Source organism: Bombina bombina, chromosome 2 (assembly GCF_027579735.1).
Source record: "Bombina bombina isolate aBomBom1 chromosome 2, aBomBom1.pri, whole genome shotgun sequence".
NCBI classification, from domain to species: Eukaryota; Metazoa; Chordata; class Amphibia; order Anura; family Bombinatoridae; genus Bombina; species Bombina bombina.
In genome coordinates, this window is record NC_069500.1 from 281105412 (window position 1) to 281125422 (window position 20011).

The 20011-nt window shown below is 42.0% G+C and overlaps 1 protein-coding gene across 1 annotated transcript in view; it reads left to right on the forward strand.

Moving 5' to 3' along the window:
- Positions 1-20011, forward strand: part of COMMD10 (COMM domain containing 10) — a 1017192-nt gene that overhangs the window by 59529 nt on the left and 937652 nt on the right. The window contains exon 3 of the mRNA XM_053701577.1: positions 4780-4890. Within this exon, the coding sequence (XP_053557552.1) occupies positions 4780-4890 (111 nt within the window). The remainder of the gene's footprint in view (positions 1-4779; positions 4891-20011) is intronic.

A 20011-nucleotide genomic window follows, 5' to 3' on the forward strand; every position in this document is an offset into this window, starting at 1 on the left:
TCTCTGTCTGATATGGTCAAGAGGGAGACTCCCCTCAATGAGATACAGGAAAGAATTAAGGCCTTGAAGGTTGATAATTCCTTTATTTGTGATGCAGATATGCAAATTATTCGCCTGAATGCTAAGGTATCAGGTTTTTCTGTATGAGCCCGCAGGGCTCTATGGTTAAAGTCGTGGTCTGCGGACAGGACCTCTAAGTCCAGACTGATATCCCTTTCCTTTCAGGGAAAAATCCTGTTCGGTCCAGGATTGGACTCGATCATATCCACGGTGACAGGAGGCAAGGGAGCTTTCCTACCGCAGGATAAGAAGGTTAAGCCTAAGGGAGCTACTTTTTGTCCCTTTTGTGCGGAGAAGGCCCATTGCCAGCAGCCCGCAGACTGTAGGGGGCAGAGTATCTCTCTTCTCAGATGCCTGCTTAAAGGAAGTTCAGGACCCTTGGGTTCTGGAGGTTGTCGCCCAAGGATACAGGATAGGGTTCAGAACTCATCCGCCCAGGGGCAGATTCCTCCTGTCAAATCTGTCTTCCAGACCAGAGAAGAGAGAAGCCTTCCTAGATTGTGTGAGGGATCTCTCTTCCTCAGAGTTATTGTACCAGTACCCGCAGCAGAACGGGCATTGCTGTGGTGCCCTATCTGGATTACATCCTAGTCCAGGCACCGTCGTTCAGCCTCGTAGAGGGTCACTCGAGGGCCCTTCTTCTTTTGCTCCAATCTCACGGTTGGAAGATAAACTCCGGAAAGAGCTCCCTGATTCCCAGCAACAGGGTGGAGTTCCTGGGAACGATAATAGATTCTATATCCATGAGGATATTTCTTACAGATCAGCGATACAGGAAGATTGCGTCCGCCTGTCTTGCCCTTCAGTCCTACTCCAGTCCATCTGTGACTCAGAGTATGGAGGTGATTGGGCTCATGATGTCTAGCATCGATGTCATTCCATTCACCAGGTCCCATCTCGGACCTCTTCAGTTATGCATGTTAAGACAGTGGAACAGCGATCATTCAGACCTATCCCAGCAGATTGCTCTGGACGATCCGAAGAGAGACTCCCTCTCTTGGTGGGTCCGTCCGGATCAACTGTCCCAAGGGACATCCTTCCTGAGACTGTCCTGGGAGATTGAGACCATGGACGTGTGTCTGGTAGGATGGGGAGCTGTTTGGGGTACCAGGATGGCACAAAGAAAATGGTCTTGAGAGGAGTCTCTTCTACCGATCAATATCCTGGAACTTCGAGAGATCTACAATGCTCTGAAGGTGTGGCCTCTTCTGGGGTCGTTCAAATTCATCAGATTCCAGAAAGACAATATTACCTCAGTGGCTTACATCAGCCATCAGGAGGGGACGAGAAGCTCCTTAGCAATGAGGGAGGTTTCTCGGATATTGGAATATGCAGACTCCCACAGCTGTTCGCTCTCAGCAATCAACATTCTGGGTGTGGACAACTGGGAAGCGGATTTTCTCAGCAGGCAATCCTTCCATCCGGGGGAATTGTCTCTCCACCCGAGGTGTTTGCGGAGATTTGTCTCAAATGGGGGATGCCGGAGATATATCTCATGGCGTCCAGACTCAATTGCAAGCTACCCAGATATGGGTCGCGGTCCAGGGATCCCCAGGCAGAGCTGATGGATGGCTTGGCAGTGCCCTGGGAGTTCAACCTAGTTTACATTTTACCACCATTGCCACTTCTACTTTGTATAGTGGCCTGCATCAAGCAGGAGCAAGATTCGGCTATTCTGATTGCTCCGTCCTGGCTGCAGAGGACGTGGTTTGCGGATCTGGTGGGGATGTCATCTTCTCTTTCATGGAGGTTACCCTGTCGCAGGGATCTGCTGGTACAAGGTCCCATTCAACATCAAAATCTTGATTTTCTGAGGCTGACTGCGTGGAGATTGCACGCTTAGTCTTGGCCAAGAGAGGGTTTTCTGAGAGAGTGATTGATACTCTTGTTCCGGCCAAGAAGCTGGTTACTCGTTGCATCTATCATAAGGTGCGGAGGACTTACTGGTGTAAAAAGCATGGATATCCTTGGCATAAGGTTAAGATATCCAGGATTCTGTCTTTTCTCCAGGATGGACTGGAGAAGTTTCTTGAAGGGACAGATTTCAGCATTATCTGTTCTGTTGCACAAGAGGCTCGCTGAGCTTCCTGATATTCAGTCTTTTGTTCAGGCTCTGTCTAGGATCAGGCCTGTTTTTAGACAATCTGCTCCTCCCTGGAGCTTGAACTTGGTTCTGAAGGTGTTGCAGAGGGTTCCTTTTGAACCTATGCACTCTGTTGACATTAAGATTCTCTATTGGAAGGTTCTATTTCTGTTGGCTATTGCATCGGCTCGCAGAGTATATGAATTGGCAGCCTTGCATTGTGAGCCTCCTTATCTATTTTTTCACGCTGATAAGGTTGTTCTTCGCACTGGTTTGGGATTTCTTCTACCAGTAATATGTGTCTAACAGTAACATCAATCAGGAAATAGTTGTTCCTTCCTTGTGTCCAAACCCCTCTTCTCCTAAAGAGAGGTTACTTCATAATTTGGATGTGGTTTGAGCTTTAAAGTTCTATCTTCAGGCTACGAAGGATTTCAGACAGACTATGTCTCTCTTTGTGGTGTATTCAGGGAAGCGCAGGGGGCAGAGAGCCTCTGCAACTTCCTTGTCCTTTTGGTTGAGGAGCATGATTCGCTTGGCCTACATGACAGCGGGATCAGAGGATTACAGCTCATTCAACTAGAGCTGTGACTTCTTCTTGGGCCTTCAAGAATGAACCCTCTATGGAGCAGATTTGTAAGGCGGCTACTTGGTCCTCCTTACATACTTTTACTAAGTTTTACAAATTTTACGCTTTTGCTTCGGTGGAAGCAGTTTTTGGGAGAAAGGTTTTACAGGCTGTGGTGCCCTCAGATTAGGGTCCACCTCTTGCCCTTCCGTTTTCATTCAGTGTCCTCTAGAGCTTAGGTATTTGTTCCCACAAGTAATGAGTGAAGCCGTGGATTCTCCTCCCCTTTAGATGGAAAATATAACTTTTTGCTTACCTGATCATTTTAATTTCCATCATGGGGAGGAGAGTCCATGGCTCCCGCCCGTTGCTCCGGTGGGCGAACCTAAATTTAGTTTGTTCTTCTGGCACCATTTATACCCTGATATTTCTCTTACTGTTCCTTGTTCCCTTGGCAGAATGACTGTAGGATGAGGGGAGTGGGGGAGGTATTTAAGCCTTTGCCTGGGTTGTCTTTGCCTCCTCCTGGTGGCCAGGTTCTTATTTCCCACAAGTAATGAATGAAGCCGTGGACTCTCCTCCCCACGATGGAAATGAAATTATCAGGTAAGCATCATTTTATATTTATTTTTTTTAAGCTAAATTGAAGTGCATGTCTATGTACAACTGGGTATTAAGGACTGCTTTTTTTTTCTTGATACTGGAACATCCATTTTAAAAAAAAAAAAAAACAACTTAAATATTTCATATTTATGCCCTCTTTTAGATGCAACAAAAAAACCTCTCCCTTTTTGATTGTTATTAATTCAAGTTGTTTTAAACAATGTGCTTAGGACCAAATAATCCATTAGTATATTTAGGGTCACCTCCTATTTAAAGAATATAAATAAATGAAAATTCAAGTAAGAGGGGTCAGAATTGCAAGTGTTCATGGTAATCATAGCTAACATAAAATCCATGCAAGAAAAGTTGCACATTTTCACAATGTGGAACAATGTGACAAAATGAAAATAAAGTTATTGTAAAAAGTTGACAGTTTATTTATATGAAAATAGGCTGCATCTGTAACGTTACAAAAATGATTGTGCATGTTGTATCACTACAAAACATTGGTGTCCAGCAGAGAATCAAGGGCATTTCCTCCTTTTTTTTTATTTGTCTTTTCACTTTTTCTGCATTTTCTCCCTATTTGAAATATGCAGACTCTTAGATTAAAAAGACTGAAACACTTTTTTTTTTTTTTTCCTCACCAGTTAGCTGCTCTCGGCACTTAGACTTGTCAGCTGCTCTCTACAAAAATACTGTACAACGTGTAGGTGACTGGGAACTGCTGGTTGGTGAGGTCACACAAAGCTCTACCTTGGCACCATACATTTTTCACAACAGAGCAGTGATTTTATCCCTTTTGCTGCCAGTATCACACAGTGTTAATTTTACTTCCTTTGACCATCAGTAGCACACACACAGCAATGTTTTTTTTCTCAATAAAAAAGCAGAATATTGATTTTACCCCAGTGGCTATACAAAACACAGAGCAGTGTCTTTACGCCCCCTGAGACTGCCAGGCATTTTATTTTTTTTACCATTATTGTCTGCTAGTAATAAATAGAGCAGTACATGTGCAGTGTTGCTTCTTTGAAAGTCGAAATTGTAATATATAGAGGCATATAGCTGACCTTCAAGGAACATTTAAGTGCCCAGTATTTTTGTATAGATTTTACTGGACAGCCTGCCAAAATACTGGATGTTTGGCAACCGTATCCGCACCCTAGTTACTAAACAATGGAAAGAAGGCTATAATTTTAATAAAATGCTGCATAAAGTAATCTAGAAATTTGAGAAGCTGAAAGTATTGGTTTGGTTGTTACAGATTTAGTAAACCTAGTCATATATTTGTCTAAAAAGTTTGGATCTCAACTAAATTTAAAATTCAAATATTCAGGTGGATTAATTTTTTTTAATTTTTTTTATTATTTTATACGTTTTAATTTTTTCATTGCACTGCTTTTTAAGATGTTTTTAAAAATACTTAAAATATTTCAATTTAATTTTTCTTTTCTTTTTATAGGCAGAACGCAGTTTTAGTGATGAAGAAGAAGAAAAGCTTCAGGCTGCATTTTCATTAGATAAAGAAGATCTCCACTTAGTTTTAGAGACAATCTCTTTTATATTAGAACAGGTAAGTCGTGTCCCTGACACTGCAATGACAGAATGTATGCGCTAATCAAGTTCAGAGTGGCAGGACACTTGCTGTCTGCACAGTAAATATTTTACAAGTGCATCAATTATTTACTACTTGGCAGTTGTAATGTAAAAAAACTGTTATATGCATTATATATGATTGTAAATAAATCATGGGCTAATATTTCTTACTGAAAGAATTGTGTGTAAAGTGGATTCAGAGTTATATGGCCATTTTTAGAGGCTAAGGAAACGCTTTATGATCCCTAATCATGTACGTAATTAGTTAAAAAAAAAAACTTGCATTGTTGCACTTGTTTATTTGCTTAATTACATTTCTGTAAAAAAACAAAACAAAGAAAAAAACTTGTTTTATTGATCACATTGCAGTTCAGATAGAACATGTTTTATTAAATTGTTCTCTATGGTTTCAGCCTATTTTTTATGTCTTCGGTGTCAAAATAAATCTTGCAGTTCTTTGTTTTATTTTACTTTATTTGGGATTGTTGCAGTACACAGAGGTTTATCTGTGAGCAGCATTTAACACAGTTTGTGGGCTGCACTCTAAATCGTGGTCTTAGGCGGTGGGCCTTCCCTCTAACTAAATCTATAAGACAGTGCCCCCCCCCCCAATAGATGCTACTTTATTTTTTCTCTTTAAAGACAATTGTAATATTTGTTTTTAATTTTAATTTTAGAAATTTACATCTAATCCAGGGTTCACACATAGCTCTTAAGAGATGATTCTCCTCATTGTCAGTTTTTCAAGTTTTTGCCAAAATCAGCTGTTGCTTGGGATTTCCATAGATGATATCCTAGGATAGTGTGAGGTGTCACTGCTCCTGCGCCGCCCATTATATGCTCTAGTGCACCCCTGGGGTGGCCTGCCTTACACATTGAAAACCATTGCTCTAGGTTAAACACAACTCTTGTCAGGCAGTCAGCAATGCATCTACTTTACTTGGGATTAAATCAGTATTGCTAGTTGCTACTATATTGACAACAACTGATCTTTGTTAGTCTAGACCAGGTGTGCCCAAAAGAATGATCAGGATTTAATAGTAGATCTCTAAGTGCTGAACAGTAGATCACAAGGCTGTTATGTGATTTCTCATTTCCCTCTTGGCCAGTAGTAATAGTATGGGTTCAAGTTAAAATACATGTAAAATGACTGTTACACTAGTATATTTACTAGTCCCCCCCCCCCTACTATTATCCCTTTTTATAGAGAGGGTTGTTTCTCGCTTGTGTTTTTCCACTATTGAACAGTCTGGGGCTGTAGCCACTAGTATTACTATGTTTACTATGCAAATTGTTGACTGTTTGCCCGCTCTGTTCTACAGACCCATTCTCACTGAATGCTGTGGAGCATACACCTGTATTCATTACGTAGGGTGGATTTACTGAATTTGCACCAGACTTAAAGTCTCACTTACAGTCTGGGGTGACAGGGGCTATGGCTGCAATGCTCCCTGCAAGTAAACGTGAGCAAACACATATATCCTCAAACTTCTCTTCCAGGGTAGGTCCTTCTGCTGGCCCTTCAACCATTAGACAATCTTAGGATTCTGCTCTGAACAGATCATCCTCCTGTTCGGATGGCGAGGTGTTCTCAGATGATTCTGTCTCAAAATTAGAAAAATTGTCTGAGGATGAGCTGGTGCAGAAGCTAGACATAAATCTTGGGCATTGAGGCATTTTCTGTTCCGTCATTGGTTTATGGGTTTTTTTCCCCTACCTTCAAGAAGCTTTTTCTTGGACTCTGAGGTCAGCTCAGAGTTATGGGGGACTATTCCCAAGGTAGATGGGGCCATATCTACCTTAGCCAGAAGGACTATCATCCCTCTGGAAGATAGTACCTCATTTAAAGATCCTATGGACAGGAAACTGGAGTGTTTCCTTTGGAAGGCATTCTTACAAGGGGGTCTGTTATTTCATCCTGCAGTAATTATTGTGACAGTTTCTGGAGCTGCAGCATTCTGGTGTAACTCCCTATCTGATCTAGTCTCTGAGGAATCTTCATTGGAAGATATTCAACATCACATTAAATTATTGAAGACGGCAAACTCCTTTATTTGTGATGCGGTCATCCAAATTGTTCACATCAATGCCAAGAACATAGATCTTTAGGTACTATCCAGATAGACTCTTTGGCTGAAATCATGGTCATCTGACATGGTTTCAAAGTCTAGGTTATTGACTTTAGCTTCTAAGAATAAGAAATTTTTCGGCCTGGCTTAGACTCAATTATTTCTATGGTCACAGGAGGCAAGGGAGTTTTCTTGTCTCAGGACAAGAAGTCTAGACATAAGGGAAAGCCTGGTAGTTGTTTTTGTTCATTTCGCCAGCATAAGAATCAGAGATCCTCTTCTTCACAGAAGACTGAATCTTCCCAGCACTCCTGGAGACTGAATCATGTCTGGAGGCCCAAGAAGTCTTCTTCTAATTCCAAAACGGCATGAAGGTGCAGCCCCCGATCCAGACACTTCTCCGGTAGGGGGCAGATTAAGCTTTTTGAAGGAGTCATGGGTTTGGTCTGTTCAAGATCTGTGGGTGTTATAGATACTGTAGTATATCAGGGTTACAGAATAGGCTTCAAGTCTCGGCTTCAGAGGTTTAGCCTGTCTCACATATCCAAGCAGCTAGAAAAAAAGGGCTGCATTCTTTTCTTTTCCATTTTTTTCAGTGTATAAGGACCTGGAAAACATGGGGGTTATATTTCCATTTTTGTTGGCAGATCAAGGAAAGGGATTTTATTCAAATTTGTTCATTGTCTCAAAGAAGGACCTGAAAACTTGAACAGATTTTTAAAAATTCTTTTATACTGGAAACCATCAGATGAATTCTGCCTCTCTTTCTTCAGGGTTAATTCATGTTTACATCAAGGCCATCATTAGTTCTTAAGTTTTGCATTCAAAATAAATACTACCAGTTTGTTGCTCTGCCTTGTGGTCTGGCTAGCGCTCCGAGGAATTTTACAAAGGTTCTGGGAGCTCTTCTCTCATTTATCCGGGCCCAAAGGGTAGCTGTGGCTCTATACCTGGACTATATATTGCTTCAAGCTCCATCTTTACCTTTAGTGACTGTTCACACAGAGAAAGTACTCTGATTTCTTAGCAGACATGGCTTGAAGTTCAATGTGAAAAACAGCATGCTCTCGCCTCGCACAAGACTATATTTTTTGGGAGTCGTCAAAGAATGCGTAGCTATGAAAATATTTCTGATGGATCAACACAAACTCAAGCTTCAGCCATCTTATCAGAAACTTCAATCTCTTTCTCACCCTTCTGTGGCTCAGTGTATGGAGGTTGTAGGTCTGATGGTGGCATTGTGTCAGAGGCCATGGTATTTGCAAGGTTTCATTTGTGGCCCCTCTAGTTATGAGGGATAAGCACAGACCAAGGCTATGGCGTACATTTTCAAAATTACAGACTTTAGTGAAAGACACCAAGGTACATTTCAAATTAAAAACATCAAAAAACACTCTCTTTGAGTTTAAACATGAATGCTATAGGCATAAGGCTATGCTAGATATAAGATAAGGACAGGAACTAATGCAAAGTATTTAGAAAATTGGGCAGAATAGATGGGCCGAATGGTTCCTATCTACAGACACATTCAACATTTCTTTAAGTCAGAAGAGCAGCACTTTGCTGTCTAGTTCCACAAGTACAAATTAGTCATCTAATCAAACAAGTTTAAAATAACATTTATATAAAGACTGCTTGTGGCAAACTGGTATGAAATGTTTTCAGAATTCTTACCTTTTTACTTTTTTTTGGTTGTATTGAGACGCAGCAGCATCAAAGTCCTTTGTTGTTATGGATGATGTAGCAATACGCAAACATGCGTCAACACGACAGTTGTGCAGTGTATCACTGACTGAGTATGCAATAAAAATAGCCCTGTTTAATAGAAATTTATTATTTTATTCTGACTGGAATCTGGTTAAAATTATTCTGTAAGTGCTGAATGATGATTTCAAATCATGATTCAGGCACTCACATAATAATTTTTTAACCAGATTCCAGTCAGAATATTTTTTTGATTAAATAGGGCTTTTTTATTGCATACTCAGTGTTTTGCATACTGGAGTACTGGACCTGGTGGTTGCTACTATCTGCTAACGTAATTAAACAATTCCTGACTCACCAGATATTTATATAAACATCTATTCTGTCTCACTCTTTGTGGCTGTGCAGGGGTAGTGGACACTTTGTGGCTTGTGCACTTGTTCAAGTACTAGACTGCTAGTGCTAGTACTGTACACTACTTGTTCGCTTTCGGGCTTTCCTAAATTCCCGCTCACACTTCTTTACACTCAATACTTGTCTGACTGCCTCAGTCTCTTTTCCTGCTCGCCTCGCACTGACTGACTCACTGTCACTGACGTGACATCCTCCTCAACCCCCGCGAAACGTGGAGCTGCTGCCTTGCGTCAAGAAGGAGTTCTGTTCTCCAAAATCCCTCCTACATCCCTCCTACTCCTCCCAAGTTACTCCTTGACACTCTTGACAACCTACCGCAAAAAATTTCAGCGGACTCCCTCCCAACGCAAAATCTGTGGCTGACACTGCAAAAGCCGGTCACAGACACCAGTATCCATGTACGAACACCTTGCCGATCCTAGCTAGTTATGCATGCTGAGACAGTGGAATGAAGATCTATCACAGTCAGTTCATCTAGACCAGCGGACCACACAATCTTTTTCATGGTGGTCGTCTCCCAGTCTAGTGTCTCGGGACATGGGGTTTCATCGTCCAGCATGGTAGATAATCACCACAGATACCGGCCCTTCTGGATGGGGTGTTCTGGGGGCTTTGGGAGACACAGGGTGTGTGGTCATCACAAACCCAAACTTTTTCTTTCATGATTTAGGTAGAGCATACAATTTTAAACAACTTTTTCCAGTTTACTACTATTATCAAATTTGCTTCATTCTCTTGGTATCATTTGTTTAAGGAGCAGCAATGCACTACTGGTTTTTAACTGAACACATGAGTGAGCCAATGACAATCTGTATATATATATGCAGCCACCAATCAGCAGCTAGAACCTAGGTTCTTTGCTACGCCTGAGCTTACCTTAATAAACCTTTCAGCAAAGGATAACAAGAGAAGGATGCAAATTAAATTATAGTAGTAAATTGAAAAGTTGGATAAAATTGTATAATGTCTAATTATGACTTTATTGTCCCTTTAAGCTCTGGTGTATGGTGTCTTTGCCCTGGTGGCCAGATGATGTAATTAACAAGAGTAAGGTCTTGTGGTCTCTTAAAACTAAGAAAGAAATTAATTAATCAGGTAAGAATACATTTATGTTTTTGACGTTACAACTGAGCTTCCCTAGTTAAAATTATTTTTAAATGGTTAGTAAAAAGGAAGCATATATTTTCTTCTTAAAAGGAAAGAGTCCACAGCTTCATTCATTAGTTTTGGGAAATACAGAACCTGGCCACCAGCAGGAGGCAAAGACACCTCAGCCAAAGGCTTAAAGGATTCCAAAACTTTCTTTTTTTTTTGCACCAACTTACCATCAATTTCATATACTACATGTTAATATATCATCACATACCTATTTTTACAGTCAAACGAAGTTTCTGAACATTAGAATAATGTATTTTTATTTTCTACGATGACGTTATATCAGCCAACCTTCAAATATGGGCCGTGCACGATCCAACTCACTTTTCGATAGTATTTAGAATTTGTGCATCTCATTAACTGGCGATGTTTTGCAAATGCGCGTGCGCATTTCCATCCGTCTGCCCGCGCATGTGCATATTCATTCAATAAATATTGCCATGTTTAAATAAATATAGATTTTATGCTTGTTATTGTTCGCTCCTTTATTACCTGCTATCTTCAGTGTGGTCATCAGCTCTGTCTAATCTAGATAAAGTGGGTCTGCAGGTTTGAGTGACGTATAGTATGACGAGTAGTGAATATCGCGCATGCGCATAGCGGCAAGAATCCACCTTTTTGATAACCTTGGTTATCGCTCACGATTGGAGGATGCAAAGTTATTGCCGGCGGTGGGTTCGGAATTCAATGTATTTTCAGAATCGGATTCCTCAAAAACGGTAAAAGTAAGAAACGAATGCAAATTACAATTCAGTGTAAAATATATTGAAATGGCAATTGCAAAACAATTTTTTTTTTTCTGGGTTTAGTGTCCCTTCAAATATCTCCCCCACTTCCCTCATCCCCCAGTCATTCTTTGCCTTTCGTCACAGGAGGTTGGCAGAGAAGTGTCAGAAGATAGTCTCTCATGGAGGGTAGTACTCTTCACAATGGGACTGGAGTTGTAAGTAATCCTGTTAGCCTCTCAGTGAGAGCATGGATGAAAGCTAGAGTCCGGAAATGCAGGGAGAGTTTTCCTGCAAACCCATCCCGACTCATATTAACAGCTCCTTGGTAATCAGCGTTGACGAGTTTCGCTGCCTACCTTTCTTCACTCAAGTCCATGTCAGAAGCGAGGCTACTATCTGTCACACTTGAGGGGCCGTGTTCCTGTTCCACAGCGTAGATTCCGGTAAGATCCTTACATTTTATTTCGATATGTAAATGTAATGTTAACGAAACAAGGTAGGGCCCAAAGGCACTCCCTTTTTATCTTAATAAGGAATCATGGGTTAATATCTCCTGAGGGGGGTTATTGAACAGGGAGGACTTTTAATCATGTTTGTTATATGGTTCTATCTGCAAATGTGTAGCTATACTTAGGCTCACGGCCTTTACGGAACATAACGGTCTTCTTTCAATGACTGGCACTGTCCACCTCGAGAAGGGTGTGGTTACGTCTCGAGGTGGACCGTGACTGACTGTGTGTGACCGAGAGAGTCTTGCTCGTGGGTTGTCTGGGTCACAGGAGGTGGTGAGTGTCCCAGCCATTGGGGGTGTTAAAGGGTGCCAGTTAGTTTTTTGTCATTTTTGTAATCCCAAGATTATGGAGGATTCTGATATGCGCGACATGGATGCCTCCGATACGGAAGATGTGTCTTGTGATAAATATGAAATGGCCCAGGTAATCAATGCCCATCAGTTATGTTCCGATTGCCGTTCTAGAGTATTCTCTTCTCCCGAAGAAGGGAGCTTAGAGTACGTTGAGCCATCCGCCTCTGAGGTTTCCATGACCCGTGAAGTGAGTGCACCAGTCCGTTTCCTGGCTACGCAAGCAGGTGTCCCTTTAAATGTTGCCATTTCTATGGCGCTGAATAATTTATATCTCCCAAGTGAAGTATTTCTTAGACACTGTCCATGTTCTGTTAACCAGGGCCCGTCGAGCGTGGGAATGCCCAATTCAGTTCGGCCTTCTGGGGAAGCATTGGCCCCTGAGGCTTCAGGGGGTCCTATCTCAGGGCCAGGGTCTTCAGTTGATCCGGCGAAGGGAAGATTTTGAATTCTGTTATAGGCTGGCTCGCCTTCGTGTTCATTTAAGACATGTTTTGGCAATGTTGGAGGATCCCAATCCTAGCGGGCCAAGGGATCTGAGGCCTTAGAAGCTGGATGACAAAATGGATAAGACGTTTGGGGATGAAGCCAATCTCCTTAACGTTGCCGTTTTTTCTTTGTTTTTCGGTTCCGTTCTGAGCTTGGGTGAATGGGACTTTTAATCGGCTGGTCCCGTTGTCGTCCTCATTCACCTTGGGCATTCACCCGATGGGTGCTGCCTTAATTTAATTTTTTGATCCGGAAGGATGTGTTTAATTTGTTTTTTCTTAAGCTTATGTCTGTTTTCGTTTTTATGAACGTTCTTCTCTGGAACCAATACTTGCGATTTAGGTCGCGTGGGAACTTCCTTAGAAGTTGCGCACTTGTTGAATAATAGTGTCAGAACTCATCTCTCCACCTTAACTGTCTGACATCTGATATTCTGTAATTCCACCTTAACTATGAAGCCGCACCTTTTTACCTTACTTAAACCATTTCCTGAGGGCAGACAGGTGCTTAGTTAATGAGTTTAGTAGCTGAGCTAACACTGCATATTGTGCTCTTTGGATTACCCTTTTGTTACAACAGGATTTAATTCTGAATATCGTTTTGAACTTTTATATTGCTTGTGCAAATCTTTCTTCACTCCTGAAACTACCTGCTTCACCGGATCACTAATTACTATCAGCGCAGCTCCTCAGTTCTAACCGTTCACATGCTGCCTGAGGATTTCTCTTCTGTCCTAATCTGACAGATCAGCTGTTACAACAGATAGCTAAAGACCACTCTCCGGTAAGAGTGAAACAGTGACTGAATGGTTCCTTGTTATTTAAACTCCTACCTGAATTAATTAACCCCTTGGGTTCCTGTTTTCTCTAACAGCTGATTCTGTAAGAGACTGCTCCAGGTTTTAACCTGTGTCACTCTGTTCTTTTTAAGATATAATAAATCACTCCAAGCCATACGCTTCTCTTCTACATATGATAAGCAGGTGCTGAGTGAAACATTCCATCTAGATCTGCAGTTGAAGATCCATATACAATTAACTTGCTATACTTCCTGTCAGTTACTAACAGATTAACTAAGCCCAAATAATGGATCCAGCGGATCTACCTCAAGTTGTTTATGGCTTATCTCAGAGGGTAGACCAACTCGGTCAGGCTCTAACTAATCTTCAAGTTGAAAATGAAACGTTAAGGAAGGTCATCAAGGACTCCCTATCTGCTAAAGTGGTACCACCTGATGCATGCCCAGAACCACAGATATCCCCTCCTGATTTATTTTCAGGGGACAGACGTATGTATAGACAGTTCAGGAATGCCTGTCTACTTATGTTCACTTTAAAGCCAAAGACCTACCAGAATGATAAAATAAAGGTGCTCACGGTAATATCTTACCTCAGAGGGGAGCCAAGAATTTGGGCAGATTCATTTTATGAAAACAACAACCCTATCATCAACTCCTTAAATGATTTTCTGATTGCCATGGATGAGTTATATCTGGACACCAACTCGCAGTTAACTGCAGAAACAAAGATCAGGGCTTTGAAACAGGGCAACAGATCAGTTGAATTATATATAACTGATTTTAAGCAGTTTGCTACAGATTCCCAATGGAATCACATAGCCCTAAAAAATCAGTTTAGGTTAGGTCTCTCTGATCAAGTAAAAGATGAGTTAGCTCGAGTGGAACTTCCTGACAGCCTGGAAGGGTTGATGAGACTGTCCATTCAAATAGACCGGAGACTACGGGAGAGAAAGAGCGAACGCCACTCCTCAGAACCTACGTATAAAAGAACCTCTGCACCTAACCAATCCCTCAGCAGTGCTGCTGCCCCTCAAGAACCGATGGAGATAGGCATGTTAAGGGGTCCTTTATCTTTGGAGGAGAAGCAAAGAAGGAAGGCCCAGGCTCTGTGTCTGCATTGTGCTAATCCAGCACACACTGTTAAAGACTGCCCTGTTCTGCAGAAAAATAAAAAGAGTAAGTACATTATGACAAATACTATGCCTCATATTCAATATAACCCAGTTTACTGTACCATCTCTCTCTCTTTGCAGTGGGACCGTAAGCGTTCGACTACAGAGGCTATAATTGACACTGGGGCTTATGGGGCTTATATTGATTTGGAGTATGTGAATGTTAATAAAATCCCACTTGAAAAAAAGTCTGTTCCTGTGTCTATCAGAGTAGTTGATGGGTCTTACATATCAAGCGTTCCTATCACCCATCACACAATCCCTCTATTAGTCATTACTCAGGACAATCATCATGAGTATTTACGATTTGATGTACTTCCTTCTCCACTCTTTCCCGTAGTTTTAGGTATGCAGTGGATAAGACTACACGAGCCTAACAGAGTGGAAAACATTAAAACTCACATTAGATTCCACACATTGCCGTAAGTTGTGTTATAATGACATACATACTCTACATTGTGCAGAAGAAACTATAGTTATCCCTAGGATTTATGCTGAATACGCAGAAGTCTTCAGCAAAAGAGAGGCTGAGAGCTTACCTCCGCATCGGAGTTACGATTGTCCCATTGATTTAATACCGGGATCTAGCGTCCCATATGGACATCTATACCCATTGAGCCAGCCCGAATTAAGTCATTTAAAGTCCTATCTTGATGACAATTTGAAGAAGTGGTTTATCAGACCTTCTGTCTCCCCTGCCGGAGCCGGCATGTTCTTTGTGACGAACAAAGATCAGACTTTAAGGCCAATTATTGACTATAGGGAGCTTAATAAAATTACTGTGAAGAATCGTTACCCTCTCCCCCTAATCCCAGAACTTATAGAGCGTTTACATCAAGCTAAGATCTACACAAAGCTGGATCTCAGGGGGGCTTACAACCTCATACGCATAAGAGAGGGAGATGAGTGGTTGACAGAATTTAGAACGAGATATGGGTTATATGAGTATTTGGTAATGCCTTTTGGTCTGTGTAACGCTCCGGCAACGTTCCTGTGTCACTCTGTTCTTTTTAAGATATAATAAATCACTCCAAGCCATACGCTTCTCTTCTACATATGATAAGCAGGTGCTGAGTGAAATATTCCATCTAGATCTGCAGTTGAAGATCCATATACAATTAACTTGCTATACTTCCTGTCAGTTACTAACAAATATAATTATGTTTTTCTAGTTCTTTTATCGTTCCTTCAGGACAAATTTTCATGGACCTTGGGCAGTTTAAGAGTGTGCTTATACCAGGAAGGTACTGGTCGGATACTTTTTCGGCTTTTACCAGGGTTCATGTCACCCTTTTGGTGCTGGTTAATCCTGCTGGATTCTGAATGTCTCTTGGCCTATTCTGTGGATTCTGGGCTCAGATCCTACCGAAATATGAGGCCTGTTGTTTAAATACAACCCCTCCGAACTGGTTATGAGTGCCAATCTAGGTTGGCTGTTCAGGTCCCCGGGGACTCGGAACCGTTATTCCACTCTTGGAGTGGGGAGATGTGTGTGACCTATGTGGTCTGGTGTGCCGAGTTATTAATAATTTGCATTTTCACTCAAGGTTCTTCCAGGCGCTGATTTTTTTTTGCCTATTAAGCATTTTTGTGTGGTGGATGCAGATTCCTTCCTTCCTGCTTTGGGTGGATCATATGGTCTGGATACGCGGACATGTTCTTTCTCTGCTCAGAGTTGTGTTACTCTAAGAGTTGGTGTGCAGGGATTCCCTGCTTTCTGTGGGGAGCTGCGAAGCTCCAGCTTTTGCCTGCTTAAAGAAGATTTTGGAAGATAGATCCTTCAAGGATCTCTTGCTGTTGTCTCTTCCATTACCCTTGGTCTGACCATGGTCTCGATGTTCGGGTGTCTTTCCGTCCTCGTTGCAACTCTAGCCTTGGGGCTTGTCAATGAAGTGTCGAGATCGGTTTCGGAGGGCCGCCCTTCTGGGGTCAGGTAGTTGACCATTTATCCTCGATGATCCGTTGGAGGCTTCATGGGCGGTGCCTTAAGTTCGATTCTCTGAGGGTACAGGGTTCTCATTCGCCTTCGGGTGTTGGTTGCTACCCTGCCTGTGTGTGTAGCAGGTATTAACGCTTGCCTAAGAGATTACTTTGCAATCCAAGTGCCCTGGGTGCTTAATCTTAGACTGTTAAGGAAGTCCTTTGTGACTCTTGGGTTTGAGGCTATTGCTAGATCGCCAAGTCTACGGATTTAGAGATGCGTTTCTACTTGTAGGAGGCAGCTTAGAGTTCCTCTGGAAGTTGGATCTTCAATCGATTCCTTTTCGAGGACCCTGACCTAGGTCCGTGTCTCTCCTTGGATCGGTGTGGACGGTTCTATCTCACACTAGATGTTTGTGGTCCCGCGGGCCTCTCTCTGTAGAGGCTGGGGCTCTGTATTAGATGCCTCGTTTTGTGGCTTTAGGTCCTTCTGACGGTTCCTTACTGGTCTTCTGGCGCATTTACGCTGTTCCTGTAGACTCCAGGTATCTTCACCTGGGTTGGCAACATGGCCGAGGGGTCTGCCTCTATGGTAGGGTAGTTTTCCGTAGTTTATTTCCCTTCCTTTCTAGAACGGGGGTAGGGTTCTCCGGGTTTGGAGGTTCCTTAGTATTAGGAGCGACCTGTGGGTCCTTGGTGTCTTGTCTTGTAAGGGTCTTTTCCCTTCTTGCATTCCAGAATCCTGGAAGGGGAGTTGCGATGTAGTGACTGGTTCCTCCGTTCCTGCAATGGGAGGCTGAGGGTATGATCCCTATGGGGCTCCTGCTATATTTTGGATTCTGATATATGGATGCTGAGGGTCTGAGGGCCTTCTACCCTTGGGATGGGACCACATTTTGTACCCACCTGTTATTTGCATTCAGTGTCCTCTAGCTTGGGTATTCTTTTCCCAAAAGTAATGAATGCAGCTGTGGATTCTTCCCTTTTTTTTTTTTTTTTTTCTTTTTTTTTTTCAAAAGAGCTTTATTAAATAAATCACAGGTTTACAAAAAACATTTTGAAACATACATTGTTACAAAAGACACCGTATAGCTGTGCAATCCTGTTGTTATTACATTGTAATGAGCTTTTTTTCTTTTACAATTAATGCAAAATCAAACTGTGTCATTCGAATAATAACCGTTCTTCAAAATCCTTTATGAATCAAAGACATATTATGAAACAATAACAGTAATATTGAATTGACTACATTCTCCGCTGGTATACTCAAGGAGGATCATAAGCAGATAAAAGAGAGATTTGAGAGTGTGAGGGGAGAATAGGAAAGTGCGAGCTGGGGGGAAAGAAGGGAGAGAAGGGGGATAGAAAAAAAAAAAAGGGGGAAAGAGGAAAGGCAAATTTTATATGGTACCATTCCAAATTGCCAGAATCGTCTCATGTACTACTAGTTTGTCTATTTTGAGATAATGATATCTCTCTAGAGTGAGAAGGTCTATGACCTCTTTCCTCCATTCTTCCATGGTAGGAGTTATTTGAGTTTTCCATCTCTTAGGTATCAGCCTTTTGGCTCCAGTAATCATAATTAGCAAAAGAGCCAGCTTAGCTGGGTCCTTGATTCTAGGTAAAGAGCAAAACATAATGCTCTCCATTGAGATGGGGAGGTAAATATCCAATAAGCTGGAGATAGTAGAAAAGATGTTCACCCAGTAGGAGCCCAACTTGGGGCATGACCACCAAATGTGATAGATTGAACCCTCTTCCCCGCAGCCTCTCCAACAAGTGTTACTTAGTGTAGGGTATATTTTATGGAGCCTGACGGGGTGAGGTACCACCTACTCAAAAGCTTAAAGTGCATTTCTTGGATATTCGCTGATACTGAAGAGCGCTTTGTAAGTTCAAAGGCTTTTTTCCAAAAATCTGGCCCTATTTCTTGGGTTAATTCAGTGTTCCACGCTACAGTATATGATGGGAGGGTTGTTTCGCTTTCGTAGGAAATAATCTTATATAACAATGATATAAGATGTCTGGGCGAATTTGGAAGAATACATAGCTCCTCAAAGGGTGTGGGTTTACGACCCATTTCTGCTCGTTTTTTGTGATGGGAGATATAGTGAAGTAATTGATTAAAATTGAGCCAGGGGGTGAAAATTTCCCTGTGGGTCTCAGCTAATTGAGTTTGTGTTTTAATAGTGTCATGGTCTTTAAGGAACTACATCGAACCTTCCCTTAGGCCGTAATGGGGAGAACTCCGGAAACCTAGTTTCCAGTAAGGAAGATCCGGATTTTCAATTATTGGTGTCAGAGGTGAGGGTTTGGACGAGATATGAGTGCTAGTGGCCACTGTTTTATCCCACTCTGACAGTGTTTCTGCTGTGATGATGTATTTGTGCAGGTTTTTTGGTCTATGTGCTGATGGTATCCAAGCTAGAGTACCTAGGTTGTTTGTCGTAAATATTTGCCTGTCTAAGCCTATCCAGGCTTTGTCCTTGTTGTTGTGTGACCATTCAACTACTCTCTGTAGGAAAATCGCTCTTCTGTATACTGCCAGGTTTGGTAGCCCTAATCCTCCTCTGTCTCTTGACATATACATCGTTTTTCTTGGGACCCTGGGCCTAATATTTGCCCAAATGTAGTGCTCTATTATAGATTGTAAGTGTTTGATATAACCTCCCTGTAAAGGGATCGGTAGCGCCTGAAGGATGTAAAGAATTCTAGGGAGAATATTCATCGACTTAAACACTCCAATCCTCCCTAGCCAGGAAAGGGGTTTGTTCTTCCAGCTAGAGAGGTCCCTAATGATGTTGTTTTTTAAGGGTATGTAATTGTGTTTGAAGAGGTCTTGTACGCATGGTGTTAGGTATATCCCTAAATATTTAAGTTTTTGAACAGCCAACTGTATATTATATTTCTTGTGCAGAGAAGCTATGAGGTGTGGGGGGGTGTTAATGTTCATTAGTTCGGATTTATTTAAATTAAGGTGAAAATTGGATACGACCCCATATGAGTCAAGCTCTTGCAGTAGTTCTGGTACGGATGTTTCAGCATCAGTAAGTGTGAATAGCACGTCATCTGCGTATAACGCCTGTTTATTTTCCTGATTACCCACCCTAATACCTTTAATTTTGTCGTTTAGCCTCACTTTTTGAGCTAGGACCTCAATAGATATAGCAAACAGCAAGGGTGACAGAGGGCACCCCTGCCTCGTCCCATTACTAATATAGAATGTGTCTGAGAGTGTCCCGTTAACCCGAACACTCGCGTTCGGGGCCGAGTAAAGCGCAATTGTCATGTTTAAAAAAGCTTGTGGGATACCCATTTCACTCATCGCCCTCTGCAGGAAAGGCCATCCCACCCTATCGAAGGCCTTTTCCGCGTCTGTTGCGAGTAAGACCATGGGAGTGCCCGTGACCTTCGCATGGTTGATTAATTGGATGACTTTGGTAATATTATCTCTCGCCTCTCTGCCTGGGATAAACCCAACTTGGTCCTTATTTATCAGGACTGGTAGAATTTTGTTTAATCTGTTGGCTAATATCTTGGCTAGTATTTTCATGTCTGTGTTGATCAGTGATATGGGCCTATAATTACTCGGACTTGTGACCTGTCTACCTGGCTTGGCTAAAACTGTTATGTGTGCTTCTAATAGGGTTCTTGTTAGTGTAGGGTCTTCCTTAAGTTTGTTAAATAGCTGTATCATATGTGGTGCTAGGGCATCCTTGCATTTCTTGAAGTATACAGAAGTAAGCCCGTCAGGGCCTGGGCTTTTCCCAGAGGGAATGTCTTTTAT